This window comes from Mastigoproctus giganteus, chromosome 6, assembly GCF_048544385.1.
Source record: "Mastigoproctus giganteus isolate SK-2022 chromosome 6, ASM4854438v1, whole genome shotgun sequence".
Taxonomy (NCBI): domain Eukaryota; kingdom Metazoa; phylum Arthropoda; class Arachnida; order Uropygi; family Thelyphonidae; genus Mastigoproctus; species Mastigoproctus giganteus.
In genome coordinates, this window is record NC_143580.1 from 201,443,935 (window position 1) to 201,459,457 (window position 15,523).

The 15,523-nt window shown below is 36.8% G+C and overlaps 1 protein-coding gene across 1 annotated transcript in view; it reads left to right on the forward strand.

Moving 5' to 3' along the window:
- Positions 1 to 15,523, forward strand: part of LOC150084879 (endoribonuclease Dicer-like) — a 203,658-nt gene that overhangs the window by 134,751 nt on the left and 53,384 nt on the right. Inside the window, exon 10 of the mRNA XM_090376377.1 lies at positions 15,152 to 15,331. Within this exon, the coding sequence (XP_090232503.1) occupies positions 15,152 to 15,331 (180 nt within the window). The remainder of the gene's footprint in view (positions 1 to 15,151; positions 15,332 to 15,523) is intronic.

The window sequence follows — 15,523 nt, forward strand, 5'->3', positions numbered from 1 at the left end:
AGAGAAAGGTGGTGGATGAATGTGGCTGTTAACATCTGTTTTACATTGTTTCAGCCAACCGGAGAGCAACAGTGACACAAATCACTGCCGACTTCAACGAGGGAGGTGCCAGAAACGTCTCTACTAAGACTATCAGGTGATCATTAGCTGCAATAGATTATGGGAGCCACTGACCCACCAGAGTCCCATTGCTCACATCACAACACAGGACTCTACACCTCAACTGGGCGAAAGAACATTGGCACTGGACCTTGGATGATTGGGGATGGGTCTCCTAGTCTGATAAGTCCCATTTCCAGTTATTTTGAGTGGATGGTAGGGTGCGTATCTGGTGGAAACCGCATGAGGCTATGTGCCTGTCATGTCAACAAGGAACTGTTCAAGCATGTGGACGGTTGGTAATGGTCTGGGATGTGATCAATTGGCACATGTTGGGACCTCTGGTACATCTAGATGCATCTCTGAATGGTCCAGGTTACGTGTTCATCCTTGCAGACCATCTGCATCCCTTCATGGTCATCGTGCACCTACAGGGCAATGAACTCTACCAGCAAGACAATGCGCTTCCTCACAGAGCCGTGGTGACTAGAACATATTCGAAGGGTATTCCACAGATTTTACCACCATGGAATGGCCTCCCTTCACCAGGCATGAACCCTGTGAATCATCTTTCGGATGTTGCGGAAAGGTCCATTCAAGCTTTGGATCCTCCACCCAGGAATGCAATGGAATTATGGACAGTGGTGCAGCAAACATGGATGAAAATACCTGTCGGATGCTTTCATGAACTAGTGGACTCAATACCTCACCATGTGAGTGCCAAAACAGGTACTTATATAGTTGCTTGTAAACCAATGCTCAGAGAATAGTAACCACGGCTCTGTGGGGAGGCACATTGTCCTGCTGGAAGAGACTGCCTTTATCCGAGCAAAAGGTGGGCCTACCCATTACCAGGTAGGTATCCCATAATTTCTGTCCACTTGGTGTAGTGCTCATTAGACAAGAAAATATGTGCCGCGTTAGGGTAACTGAGTGCCAAAACAGGTACTTATATACTTTCTTGTACACCAATGCTCAGAGAATAGTAAATAAATTTGAAGTATTGGTTAAGTAATCAAATGTGAACATTATGGGAATATCAGAAACATGGTGCCACTTGGACATATTTAATGCAGAATTAAAGAGACAAGACAGGAATGTGGGAGTGGTGGTCTTGGTTAAGAAGGATATAGAATCTAAAGCAGTGCATCCAGTTGAAGTGAGTGACCAAGGTAATGTTGAGACACTTTGGTGTAACATAAGCACTGAGAAAACAAAAGTAGGCAATAAGACAATAGTTAGGCAGCATCGTGAGTACTACATACATGTCTGGAAGCCTTATTTTAGTAAGGATGTGGAATGGATATAGATGAGAACAAGAATAGTTGGGGACACAAAATGGTAATTTTACTATGAAAGACCAGTTTTTCAAATTTCAGTGCTAGGAAACTAGGCAAATGCAAGAAGACCTAATTGAAGTGTTTAAAGCTTTAAATAGATTGAGTAAGCTAAATTCTGATGGAACCTTTCTCTTTCTGGAACAACACATATAGAGTAACATAAACTTAAATTAAAAAAGGATGGCTGCAGAATAGTGTATGTTAACAATATCAGCTGGTCCCACTGAAAAGAATTTTGGAACTATCTAAGACCATTGTTTGATTTTTTAAAAGCAAAATTCTTCCCTCTACAGTAGTTATATACATTATGCTTTAGAGACAAGAATAACCTTTGCCCCTGTCTGCCAGGGGCAAAGGTTGATGACGTAGAGCGGATATCATCTTTTAAGGGCACAAAAGGTGATATAGTTATACACGTTAACACTAATGATATTAAGAGTAGGAGACCGGCGGAATTACTTAACAAGTACAGGTCACTGTTGAAAAAAAGCCGTGAATTAGGGTTGAATTTGAAAGTGTCTGCAATTCTGCCCAGACACGATAGGAGGGAGTATATGATGAGAGACGTGTCGATCAATTCGGCCCTGGAAAGATTGTGCAAGGCTAAAGGGGTAGAATTTTTTTCAGCCTGGTCTGTACTTGTTAACAGGAGAGACTGCTTCTACAGAGATGGGATACACTTAAATAGAAAGGGTGCAAGAATGTTTGCTGATGCTATCGAGGCAGTGTTAGGTGGGTCGGAAAACTGCTAGATTGGGGGGATACAAGGACTAATAGATTAACAGTAGCCACTGGCAGAGGTGAAAGTGATTCTTGCTGCTTCTATTGGAATGAGCAGCAGCCTGGAAAATAAGATGCAGGATATTTCAGACACTGCTGGGAATCATTGGGGTACAAGTAAACACATGGGTTGTGTTAGGGTAGCAAAGAAAAAGAACAGGTGCATGTACACTTGCGTGTACACTAATGCTAGTAGTTTAATAAATAAATTTGATGAATTTGAGGTATTGCTCAAAACATCAAAGGCAGATATTGTGGGGATTTCAGAGACGTGGTGTCACACAGATATAAGGAATGCAGAACTGGAATTTGGGGAGTACGATGTCTACAGAAGGGATAGACAGGATAGGAAGGGAAGAGGGGCTATGCTATTAGTTAAGAAATACATAAAATCCAAGGAAGTGAAGCCAGTCGACATTGCTGGACAGTACAGTGTCGAGTCAGTTTGGTGTGACATAAGCATTGGGAGATCAAAATTGAGAGTAGGAGTGTGCTATAGGCCTAATGACTCTGATGAGTATAATAAGAAACTGTACAGGAAAAGAGAGTGGGCCAGTAAATCAGAGAGTCTTATAATGGGGGATTTTATTTCCCAGATATTGACTGGAATTTGGAGGCTGGTCACTCACACACTAGCAAGGCTTTTGTGGATTTATTGGATGATTGTTTTCTACATCAGCATGTTCGGGAGGCAACTAGAGGGAGTAATACTCTTGATTTGATTATCAGTAGTGATTCTTCATGCATTAAGAATCTGCAGGTAAATGAACCACTAGGTGGCTGTGATCACAGTGTGGGATTTACTCAAAGAGGTAACTACCATTAGGGGTAAAGGGAAGGGTTATTGCTTTCGTAAAGGCAACTATGATGGACTGAGACAGTATTTAAATTCTATACAGTGGGACCAACTGATGATGTTACCAATAGCAAATTCAAAATGGGATTCATTCAAAGAATTAATCTTGGAAGCTACTAGACTTTTCCTGTCAACTAAATAAATATTTTTCAAGGTTTAAGCCAAAATGAATGTCAGATGAACTAATGAGACATGTGGCAGAGAAGAAAAATGCATGGGAGACATATAAATTAATGAGTGACACGGAAGCCTATGATAGATATAAGCTGGTCTGTAACCAAGTCACAAAGGAGGTTAGACAGACAAAGGCAGATTGCAAGAAATCTTTGGCAAAGAATGCAAAGAAAAACAGCAGAGTTCTTTACTTATGTAAACTCTAGAAGAAAAGGGATGAATCAGATTGGTCTGCTAGATATCCATGGTTCAACTGTTGATGATCCTAGGTTTGATAGCTAGCTAACAACTAAATGAGTATTTTGCATCTACATTCACAGTTATTGAGTTATTCAAGGAGGGGAATGCCAGACGTTTATGAGACTCTAACATGGTGCTAAGTGGTTTTATAACTGAGAGCAAAGTGTAGGTTGTTGTTGTTATTATTTTGGTTTTTAGGATCATTAGCAACTAAGGCCATATTGCTCCGGGGATATGTGGCGGTCATTCCCTGTCCTTTCCGTATTTGGTGGTCATGGGCTCGAACCCCGGTCTAATCAAGAAGTGTGTTTTACACACTACTGCTCCTGCCCACCTGGCTACAGAGGCGCTCAAAGTGTAGGAGAAATTTTTGACGATAAACATAAGAAAGGCACCTGTGGTGGATGGGATCTATCCAATTATATTAAAGGAGGCAGCAAAGGAAGTAAGCAAACCCTTAGCCATAATTATGAGAGCTTCCTTGGACTCGGTGGGGGGGGGGGACTGGAGATATGCAAATGTGAGCCCAATTCAGAAAGTAGGATCAAAAGGCAACACAAGTAATTACAGACCTGTTAGTTTAACTTCTGTTCCAGGGAAATTAATGGAGGCAGTGGTTAAAGAAGCACTGCAGGATCATCTAGACAAGACTTCAATTATACCTTGGAGACAGCATGGTTTTGTTAAGGGGAAGTCTTGTCTGACCAATTAGAATGGATACTATGATGTGGTCACAAAGGAACTGGATGCAGGGAATAACTTTGATATCATATATCTGGATCTTAGAATAGGCTTTTGATACTGTTTCACATGGAAGACTGCTGCACAAATTAGAGCAGTGCGGCATTGTAGACAAATTGCTGTTATGGATAAAGGGATGGTTGAATGGGATAAGACAGAGAGTGGTAATAAATGGACACCTCTCTTTGTGCACTAATGTTATTAGTGGAATTCCTCAGGGTTCAGTGTTGGGTCCATTGTTGTTTTCTGTATTTATTAATGATATTAATGGTGGTATCTCAGGCTTAATGTTCAAGTTTGCAGACTATAGGAAAGTTGGCAGGGTTGTTAATGACAGTACGCTGCTGCAACAGGATCTAGAAAAGTTGAGCCGATGGGCTGAGAGGTGGCAACTGAAGTTTAACATTGACAAAAGTAAAGTACTGCATATGGGAAGCAGTAACCCCAGAGTAACGTATCAACTGTGTGGTACTACACTGACAATGATAGAGAATGAAAAGCACCTGGGGTAATTGTGCAGGCAGATATGAAGTTTTCTGAGCAGTGCAGATGGTCTGCAAGAGTAACTCATGGTGTCTTGTCAATGATATACAGGAATTTTTCTAGCAGGGATAAGGAGGTGATTATCCTCTTGTATAAGGCAGTGGTCAGACCACATCTTGAGTACTGTACACAGGTCTGGAGCCCCCATTTTAGGAAGGATCTGGAGCTGCTGGAGCAAGTGCAGAGAAGGGCAACAGGATTAGTGAATGGAACAAAGGGTTGCTCTTACGAAGAAAGGTTTAAGTTTCGCAAATTACAGTATCTGGAGACCAGGCACCTACAAGATGAACTGATTGACGTGTTTGTCCTCAGATGAGATTCCAGTCTGGGTAAAAACCCAGGTTCTAGTAGTAACATACACTTTAAATAAAAAGTAATTTAATTCTTCATTGGAGTACAGTAGTGCCTTTTATTTAGAACAGTGCAATCTTTCCAGGGCCGAATTGATTGACAGAGCTCTCATCATATACTCCCTCCTATCGTGTCTGGGCAGAATTGCAGACACTTTCAAATTCAACCCTAATTCACGGCTTTTTTTTCATCAGTAACCTGTACTTGTTAAGTAATTCCACCTGTCTCCTACTCTTAATATCATTAGTGCCAACATGTACAACTATATGACCTTTTGTGCCCTTAAAAGATGATATCCGCTCTACAACGTCATCAACCTTTGACCCTGGCAGACATACCCTAGTCCTGTTCCACCTATCCTTTTTACAAAGCACGTTTCCTGTTTCCCTGACAATAGAGTCACCAACAACTACTAGTTCCTTTGGAACCAGCGCATTCTGCCTTGGGGGTTGCCGCTGTGTTGCGCGATGACCAAGTGAAAGCTCTGGCATTGGTGTGGGCAGCTGAGAGCTTGATGGGCCCCTCACTTGTAATCCTTCGAGGGCATCCACCCTGTCCTTCAAGCTCTCATATAGGCCCATAACAACGCTTAGTTGTCGCCTGATTTCCTTACACTCCTTGCATCGCGCACATACAAAGACATCCCCCATGGCAGTATCATGTCCCATACCTGACTGCTCCGCAAACATCAAGCAAATAGTGCATCTTAAAAGGCTGTGATTCAGAGGGAAACTGCCCCCCTCAGTTTCCCCTTGAGCCACAGCATTCCCATTAGCTTGAGTCTTTTGCTTTGCTGCTCTGGTTTGAGTCATGATTTCGATTTACTTTCAATAAAATTTCAATTTCAGTATAAAATTAAATCCTAAACTTGTATCCCAACACAGTTATAACGCTATATTTATGTTTCAGTAACGAGTGTTATCTACGGAATATTTATGTTTCAGTAACGAGTGTTATCTACGAAATATTTGTTTCAGTAACGAGTGTTATCTACGAAATCCCTTTATATAACTTCCTTATCAAGTTATGTATTAATTATTTATTTTTACTAATTATTTATGTTACGTAACCTAAGTGGTTATATGTATAGTTAAAAGTAAAATTTAATTGCCAACGAAGTTCGACAAGATTAATAGATTTTACTGATTAATTTTCCCATAACAATGGCGGCTATTTACGAACGGTAAACACATGGATTTGAAACCTTTTCCGATACTAAGTAATACCTACAAAATCTCTATCTAAGTTACTTTAAACTTAAGTACCATAAATAGGAATATAAAGCTACTCTAGAAAATAAGTTAATATGTCAATTTAAACTAATAAAGCAGAAAATAAATCAGAAAAAACTTCTCTGTTCCAAGAGCGGCAGAACGGCACGTCCACACCGGCAACTAATTGCAGTACAGTGACTTGTTATGTAGTTCCGAGATCAACATTTTAAAAAATGATCAAGTATATTGCTTGTAATATTTGCGTTATATGCATTTATCCGAAGTCTAGTCATCACTCAGTACAATATTAGACATTGTGCGTAACAGACAGTTTACTCGAACATTGTATCATAATTAATGCAACCAACGCAGTTACATTTTCAAAGAGTTAATAATGGCTGATAAGAATGAAAAAGCAACATCTGGATGCAGTACGAAGACTACAAATGTAAGAAAAAGACTGAATTTTAAAATTAAATTAGACGTTTTGAAGCAAATCGATTCCTGTCAAAGACAAGCGGATGTGTGCCATAATTTAGGACTTGCAAGTTTAACTGTAAGAACAATTATAAAAAAATAAAGAATTAATTTTAGCAGCGGGAAAGATAGATGTTCCACTGGAAGCAACTAGTGCTAGGCCGACTATTAGGATTTTATTGAAGATAATATCCAATGTAGTTAAATTAAATATTAAGTTAAGTTAAATATTATAAAAAAGAGAGAGAGAGAGAGAGAGAGAGAGAGAGAGAGAGAGAGAGAGAAGAGAGATTAGCCAATATGATGATCTGAGGAAAACTCACCTAAAAAAAAAAAAAAAATCTGGAACCATTTAAAACTAGTAAGGGCTGTTTGAATAGATTTAAAATCCAGGGAGAAACCGCAAGTGCAGATTAAGGAGCCGAAACTTTCAAAAAAGAACTTGCTAAAATTATTGAAGAGGGATATTGTGTTATACTTCTAAAGTTTTTAACATAGATGAAGCAGGAATTTTGTGGAAACGAATGCCTAAAAGAACTTTCATATTAAAAGAAGAAAAAATCATGCCAGGTTTCAAAGCGGCGAAGGATCAGTTGACTTTATTGTTGGGTGATAACGCAGTGGGGTATTTAAAATTAATATCCCTATTAGTTTATTTGGAAGAGGGCCAAAGTTCTACCCAAAATCGACACATTTTTCTTGATTAAATTCATCAATTAAATTAAATCAATTTAGATCAATTAAATTCATGATTTTAATTGGAATTTTAAGTTTAATTTTGATATTTAAGTATAATTATATACGTATGTAATTATGTACATATGTAATGCAGAATATTTTATATGTACAAATATTTGAATATTAAATATTTTGACTGACATCTGTGCATCTTTTCACTACCGTTTATTATTGATTAGGAAATAGCCTATGGCACCGATCGCAACTCACAAATACATATGTTACCTTATGGGAATGTGGCGCTTGCTTAGCGCTCTGTTTTTCCAGAACGAATTATCAGCGTTAAGCAGGGGTCACCTGTAGTTTTAAATTTTATTTTTATTTATTTTTTTTTGAAAAAATCTTAAATTATTCATTAAGGTTAAGTAATGTAGTTGATTGCACTGATCCTGCAGTTTCAAATTTAATTCAAACTCACTGCATCTCTTGCACCTCTTTTGTATGAAAGTATAAGGTGATATAACAAGTAATGTCTTGAAGATCTAGAAAAGTATCAGAAGTGCTCCAGTTCAGACATGAGTTTGTATCACAATTCCAAAGTTCACATTATATATTGTGGCAGTACATTTTTTATGATCGTTTTATTATCATGAAGAAGAGGTTTCTTGGCCTGAAAATAATGCTATAGGCTAGGAAATTTTAATCCAGTTATTAAGGGTAGCAAAGGCTTGGCAGGAATATTAGCAAAGGTTGCGGGTTTGAATTCTGCCTCAGGCTTGGATCAGTGTAAAATGCAAACACTTTGGGAGGTGCATTATGGCCACAGAAGCTGATGTGCCAACAACTAACAAAACAAACAAAAAAAAAAAAAAAAGCATTAGCAAAGGCACATGATGCAAGAAAGCAAGCTTATCTAGCATCAGCTAAAAAAAAAAAAAAAAAAAAATACCCTTATTTCATCCATCCACTCGCTCCAAATGTTGTCAAGTTCTACCTTGAATCTATTTAAGCTATCAACTTCTACAACAACAACAACAACAGATAGAAGTTTGTTCCAGCAATCAACCACCCATTGGCTAAAGGCAAACTTCTGCACATCTATCCTACAACTGTCTTTCCTCAATTTGAATTTATGCCCTTTCAGGCAATTATTCTGAACAAGAGGAAGAATCCCATCAGCATTGAGCATGCTCAAACCATTTAAGGCTTTATACACCTCAATCAGATCACATCACAAGTGCCTAGTCTCCAGACACTTGTGTGGAGCCTGTGTAGCCAGGTGGGCAGGAGCAGCAGTGCGTAGCACACGTTTCTTGATTAGACTGGGGTTCGAGCCCGTGACCATCAAATACGGAGGATGGGGCAAGGTCAGGCAATGACCACCGCATATCCCCGGAGCAATATGGCTCATTTGCCAATGCTCCTAAAAACCAAACAACATCCAGACACTGTAATTTGCAAAAGTTAAGCTTTTCTTCGTAAGAGCAACCCTTTGTTCCATTCACTAATCTTGTTGCCCTTCTCTGCACTCGTTCCAACAGCTCTACATCCTTCTTAAAATGAGGCCTCCAGACCTGTATACAGGTCTGGAGGCCTCTCTGATTAATAGCTAATTCATATTAATAGCTAATTAGCTATCTGATTAATAGCTAATTCATAACTTATTACATTAATTAATATGAAGAGTGTATTGATATTAATCGAAGTAATAGTTTATCGAATAATTAAATAATTTAAATTTATAGATTTTTCTAGAAGATGACAGCTCCCGCTTGTTTTAGTCTAGGGAACTGTCCACAAGAAAGTCATAAGCATGTTTTAGAGTCTTTATTTGTATCAGCATCTTTCTTATAACTCCAGTATCAAAATTATCTGAATTTTAATGCTAGAGTTGTAAGAAAGATACTAATTTTAGTATTAAATCAGCTCACACCAACCATAAGAATAAGCATTTACTGTAACTAGAATATTTATTTACATATTAAAATAAAATAAATATTTACAAAAACTGCTATTATATTAATTATACATGTAAAAACATTAAAACTGTGATAAAATCCTTGAGATAAAATACACTAAAATAAACCGGATTAAAAGCGATAAAAACGATAAAAATCTCTGAAGCTTTCGGAAGCTTGCGCTCCCTTCCTCAGCAGTAACAAAACTTCCTGCAGCACGTCCATATATAACAGGCTCACGGTACCTATACACGTGGTGCAGTCGGCGCATGGTCTGAACTGGAAGCGGAAATAGCTCGGGAACGTGTTAAGCAAAACCGTTCATCCGTACTTAGGATAATAGTTTCAAACAGAGGATGCATACGCATACCTCTGTCCCTATTCATAATATTGTGGTCGGATGAACAGATTCGTAGGCTCTCGAGCCATTTACGGTTCCAGAACCCATGTGCTCGATCCATGATAACCGCATCCTCTGGGGAAATTTGATGCTGCTTCTCCCAAAAATGTTTGGCCACAGCAGATTTATTGTAATCAGCGGTTTTTATAGCATTGTGTGGGCGAGACAAAACGACGGCTCAAGGATCGTCTGGGGGAGCATGCAAATGCTATAAAAACCGCTGATTACAATAAATCTGCTGTGGCCGAACATTTTTGGGAGAAGCAGCATCAAATTTTCCCAGAGGATGCAGTTATCATGGATCGAGCGCATGGGTTCTGGAACCGTAAATGGCTCGAGAGCCTACGAATCTGTTCATCCGACCACAATATTATGAATAGGGACAGAGGTATGCGTATGCATCCTCTGTTTGAAACTATTATCCTAAGTACGGATGAACGGTTTTGCTTAACACGTTCCCGAGCTATTTCCGCTTCCAGTTCAGACCATGCGCTGACTGCACCACGTGTATAGGTACCGTGAGCCTGTTATATATGGACGTGCTGCAGGAAGTTTTGTTACTGCTGAGGAAGGGAGCGCAAGCTTCCGAAAGCTCCAGAGATTTTTATCGTTTTTATCGCTTTTAATCCGGTTTATTTTAGTGTATTTTATCTCAAGGATTTTATCACAGTTTTAATGTTTTTACATGTATATTTAATATAATAGCAGTTTTTGTAAATATTTATTTTATTTTAATATGTAAATAAATATTCTAGTTACAGTAAATGCTTATTCTTATGGCTGGTGTGAGCTGATTTAATACTAAAATATGAATTTTCCCAACCTCAGAGGCCTTTTTCAGGAGAAAGATACTAATATTGTATTAGCAAAGGAAGTAAAGCTTATCTCTCAGTAATAGCATGAAATATATGTCATAGCATCTTTACAGTTTATGAAATCAAGGATTGTATTAAAGACTGTGACATAGGCTTGATGTAGCCGAGTGGTCAGGAGTGCAAGTGCAGTAGCACACACTCTCTGAGTGGACCAGGGTTCAAGCCCGTGATTGCTAAATACGATTGACATTTGTATTGATTGATTTATTGTAAACTCTACTGACCTGGTGGCCATGCCTTAGTATAACCCCTGGGGCTCACATCTGGTAAGTATGGGCTTGGCACATCCAGGGTCCTGAGCTGGATATCATCATTCTTCTCTTTCTTGGTGATTCCCTTCTACTTTTGACTCTCTCTCTCTCTCTCTCTCTCTCTCTCAGGGTTACTTGGGAACTTTTTTTTTTTTTTTCTGGTGCAGCATAAGCCTCAGGTTTCCTTGCATCATATGGATATTAATAATAATAATAATAATAATAATAATAATAATAATAATAATAATAATAACAATAACAAGAACATAGTGCTTTATTAATTAGGTTTGTTGCTTGTACTGGGCATACAAGTCTTTAGTATTGCTTTTAATTTTATTACTTAAATCAACATGCCTTTTTTTAATATATATATTACAGGACAGTTCATGTGATATTACTATTTCAATTTACAGAAGACTACATATATTTCAAATATCTTTCATATGTAATGAGAAACTTCATAAATTAAAAGAATTTCATTTATAAAGTGTGATGTTTGTGTTTTGTAATGCAATCTCAAATAAATAGTGATCTAAATGAAAGAATGCTGAATTACTTTTGTTAAAGAAAATAATTAACTCAGCAATAAAGCAGTCAAAATTGTCTTCTAAATTTTTCGTTATTCCAGATTCTTTGTATTTTTGTGTAGTATACAAAAAATATATATATATATTAGGGGGTCTGGTTAGCAGCTAAATGAAGCAGTGTTCCTTTCATAGGATGTGGGGCCTAGAATAATAAATGAATAAAGGAAAAGAATTAAATAAAAATTAAAACTGAAGTCAAAAGGAGTTCAGTTCATTAAATCGAAACCTAAAACAAGAGCTGAGATTAGTCAAAGTGACCAGTTGTAGATTAATGGATTTAAGGTCAATTAAGTAATATTTAAAAATATAATGGCCAAACATTGGCTAAAATTCAGCCTAGATGGAGATTAAGATGACAGTCATGTGTGCCAGTTGCAATAAACAATAATAAATAAATAATTTTATATACGCACTACTGCGTTCAGGTGGGCGATCATAAAAGGTTTCAGTACAATGAGACCAGAGCGCCGGTCTCACTGTACTGAAACCTTTTATTATTACACACACAAACCCAGTAGTGTGTACATAAAATGCTGTACAGGCATACCTCGAATAACGAATAGGATGCGTTCCACGAAATTACTTCGTTAAGCGAAACTTCGTTTTCAGAGGTAAAAATACTATGGCCAGAATAGGGATATGTTCCTACGTAAAGAAAATGAAAAGCTTTTTTTTTCGAACAAAGAAAAGTTTTATTAAATAAACAGTCAACTTACATACAAAGTGAAATCTCATTTTAAAATATGAGTCTAAAGTTGATTGTTTATGTTTTTTTCCTCTTTCATTTAGCGATTGCCTATACGGAGTTATTGCATTTAACACTGATCGCTTAACAATAACACTTCTTCCTAAATCAGGATCATTTTCACTAAAAAAATTTGAAACGTTTTCAATGTCATTTAAGCACCTTTTTAAATCTTTGGTTGTTAACACTTTTTCGGCAGGAACTTCTTTAACTTCGTCTTCATCATCTTTGTCTTCGTTGCTAACAAGGTTTTCTAAATCTTCCACTGAAAAACCATCTTCTGCATTCAATAAATTTCTAACATCCTCTTCATCGACATTTTCGAAACCTAGTGATTGATCCATCTGGATAACTTCATTTCTAATTTCTTGGATGTTATTTTCTTCTTCTAGTACAACTTCTGGCCATATTTTGCACCAAACTCCATTTAAGCATTTCTTAGTGACTTCTTTCCAAGAACTATCAACGTTTTCAATTGCGTTTTTAATGGTGTAGTTTTTCCAAAAAGTTTTAACTGTCATTTCCTCTTTATCCTCTAGTTCAGTTAAACTGCTTAATGTTCGACGCAGATAATAAGCTTTAAATGATGCTATTATTCCCTGATCCAATGGTTGAATCAGGGAAGTTGTGTTTGCTGGAAGAAACACAACTTTGACAGGAATGCATGTGTCCAACGTGTTAAGATCAGTAGGATGTCCCGGAGCATTGTCTGACAACAAAAGAGCTTTTCTTCAAAGTTGTTTTTTTTTACAATACCGTTTTACTTCAGGACAAAAGTGGTTAACAAACCAATCAGTAAATAACTCCTTGGTAACCCACGCTTTTCTATTTGCTTTCCATATTACAAGTAAATTCATTTTTATGTTACCTTTTAACGCCCTCGGATTTTCTGAATGGTAAACTAATAACAATTTTAATTTATAATCGCCAGAGGCATTTGATCCAAAGAGTAACGTTAAACAGTCTTTGGCTGCTTTGAACCCAGCAGCTGATTTTTCTTCAATAGAAATGAAACTTTTTGTTGGTAGCCGTTTCCAGAACAAACCGCTTTCGTCAACATTGAACACCAAATTTGGAAAATTTTGACGTTCAATTATTTCCTTTAGTTTTTCTGGAAACTTATTTGCAGCTTCTCCTGTTAATTTTACACTATGAATCCTGGCCCGTTTTTTAAATTTCTCGAACCAACCACGAGAAGCCCCAAAGGTTTCCGTAATTTCTTCGGTTTGTTTAGATTTAAGGTGATTAAACTGGAATATTTTTTTTTTATGTTAAATGGGGATTGAAATTTCCGACTTCGTTATATCGAAGCTTCGTTAGCAGAGGTAACGTTAACCGAGGTATGCCTGTATTTATTAATGTTTATTGCAGCTGGCATTAAAATGACTGTCATTTTAATCTCCTTCAAGGCTACATTTTATCCAATGTGTGGCCATTATATTATAAAAACCATTCAATATATTTAAAAATATTACTTATTAAATTATTATATATATGTGAAAACATAAATAAATTACCTTATTACACTGGAGAAATCAATTTAAAGTATAAGGAGAGAAAAGGGGGGGAAGAGGGATTTGAACTGAGGAAGGAGAAAACAGCTTGGTTTAACGTTACCACATGGCTACTGTAACCATTATTATAATCTTCTTGAAACCCCAGGGGCTCACATCTGAGTATGGGCTTGGCAAACCCAGTGTCCTGAGCTGGTTATCATCATTCTTCTCTTTCTTGGTGATTCCCTTCTACTTTTGACTCTTGTTCTTCCCCCCTCCCCCTCTCTTTCCCAGGGTAATTCCGAAATTTTTTTTTTGGCTGGTGCAGCATAAGCCTCAGACTTCCTTGCACCATATGGCTAATAATAAATCTTTTCTTATGTTTATATTTTGTATTCTTCTGCCTTCCATAGCATCTTTTTTTGTATTGGAATAATAATTAATTGTGAACGTCTTGTACTACTAATCAGTGAATCGACATATTGTCTATTGCAATTACAAAACTGTAGAAACTTCTCCAGGACTCTTAGCAATTATGCCCCGCCTGTTTCTATGTTCATACAATGGTGGCTCCACTTTCCATGCATTTTAATGTGTAAAAGGAATTAATATTATCTCCTATGAGAGTGACCATTCTATATTTTACTACTCTGTGCTTTAAAATAAAAAGGAACCATAATTAATCTATTTCTATTAAAAAGAAATTCTCATGATGTGATTAGTTTGAATTATTTTCATTCTAGTAATGAAGACTAATGTTTTGTTTTGTTTTTTTTGTGCTGAAAGTGAATGAATAAAATGAAGTTTATACAGATTTGATGTTTTGCCAATATGGAACATATATAGTGTTCTGCCAATTTCTTACTTATTTTTAAGTGTTCTGTTACTCCAGAAAAATTGTAAAACACTTTGTAGAGCACGTCATTCCAACAGGGTATAATTGACAGAAATTTTTATAAATTTTTTCTCTGTCCTTGTCTGTAATTAATCAAACTGAAGAAAAGGATAGATCTTTTCAGAATGGACAAATTCTTCTCTAAGCAATGTAGTGTGTACAAGAATTTCTCTCAGTAGCTTGCATATTGGGAGAAATTGTTGGAGCATGAATAAAGATATGCAAGTATATAATACATTCCCTGTGTTTCATTTCATTATCCTTAGCCATTTCAGAGATGATTGCCAGTACACTTCTTGAGTCACTCTCATACATCATGTTATAAATATTTGTATTAATAATTCATTGGAATGATACAAAATTAATATCTATATATGAAAAAATGCATCACATTAAAGCAGTTATTTTCAAATATTTATGCATCATAGTATTAACTTTTTTGTTTCTTTAGGTAGCAGAAGTTCTGAAAAACAGCATTCCACAGGCAGAAATACCTTGTTTTCTCTATGTGTTCGATATGAAATTGATCTATACGGCACCACAAGAACTAAATTTAGCAAAGCCAGAGATATTTAACCCTGCATCTGTTTCTCATGGATTTGGGATGTTACTTAAAAAAGAGATTCCACCAGTAAGTGATAAGTTTTTTTTTTTTTAAACTTTAGGCATCATTCAGTTTCTAGAAAAAAATATAATTAAACTTTACACATAGTAAAATATAATGTTTCATGTTGCCATTTCCAATATGAGCATATATGGAACTTATCACTCACCATTAATTATATAATATCTCATATGTCTTATGTTTAACCTGTTGGGAGTC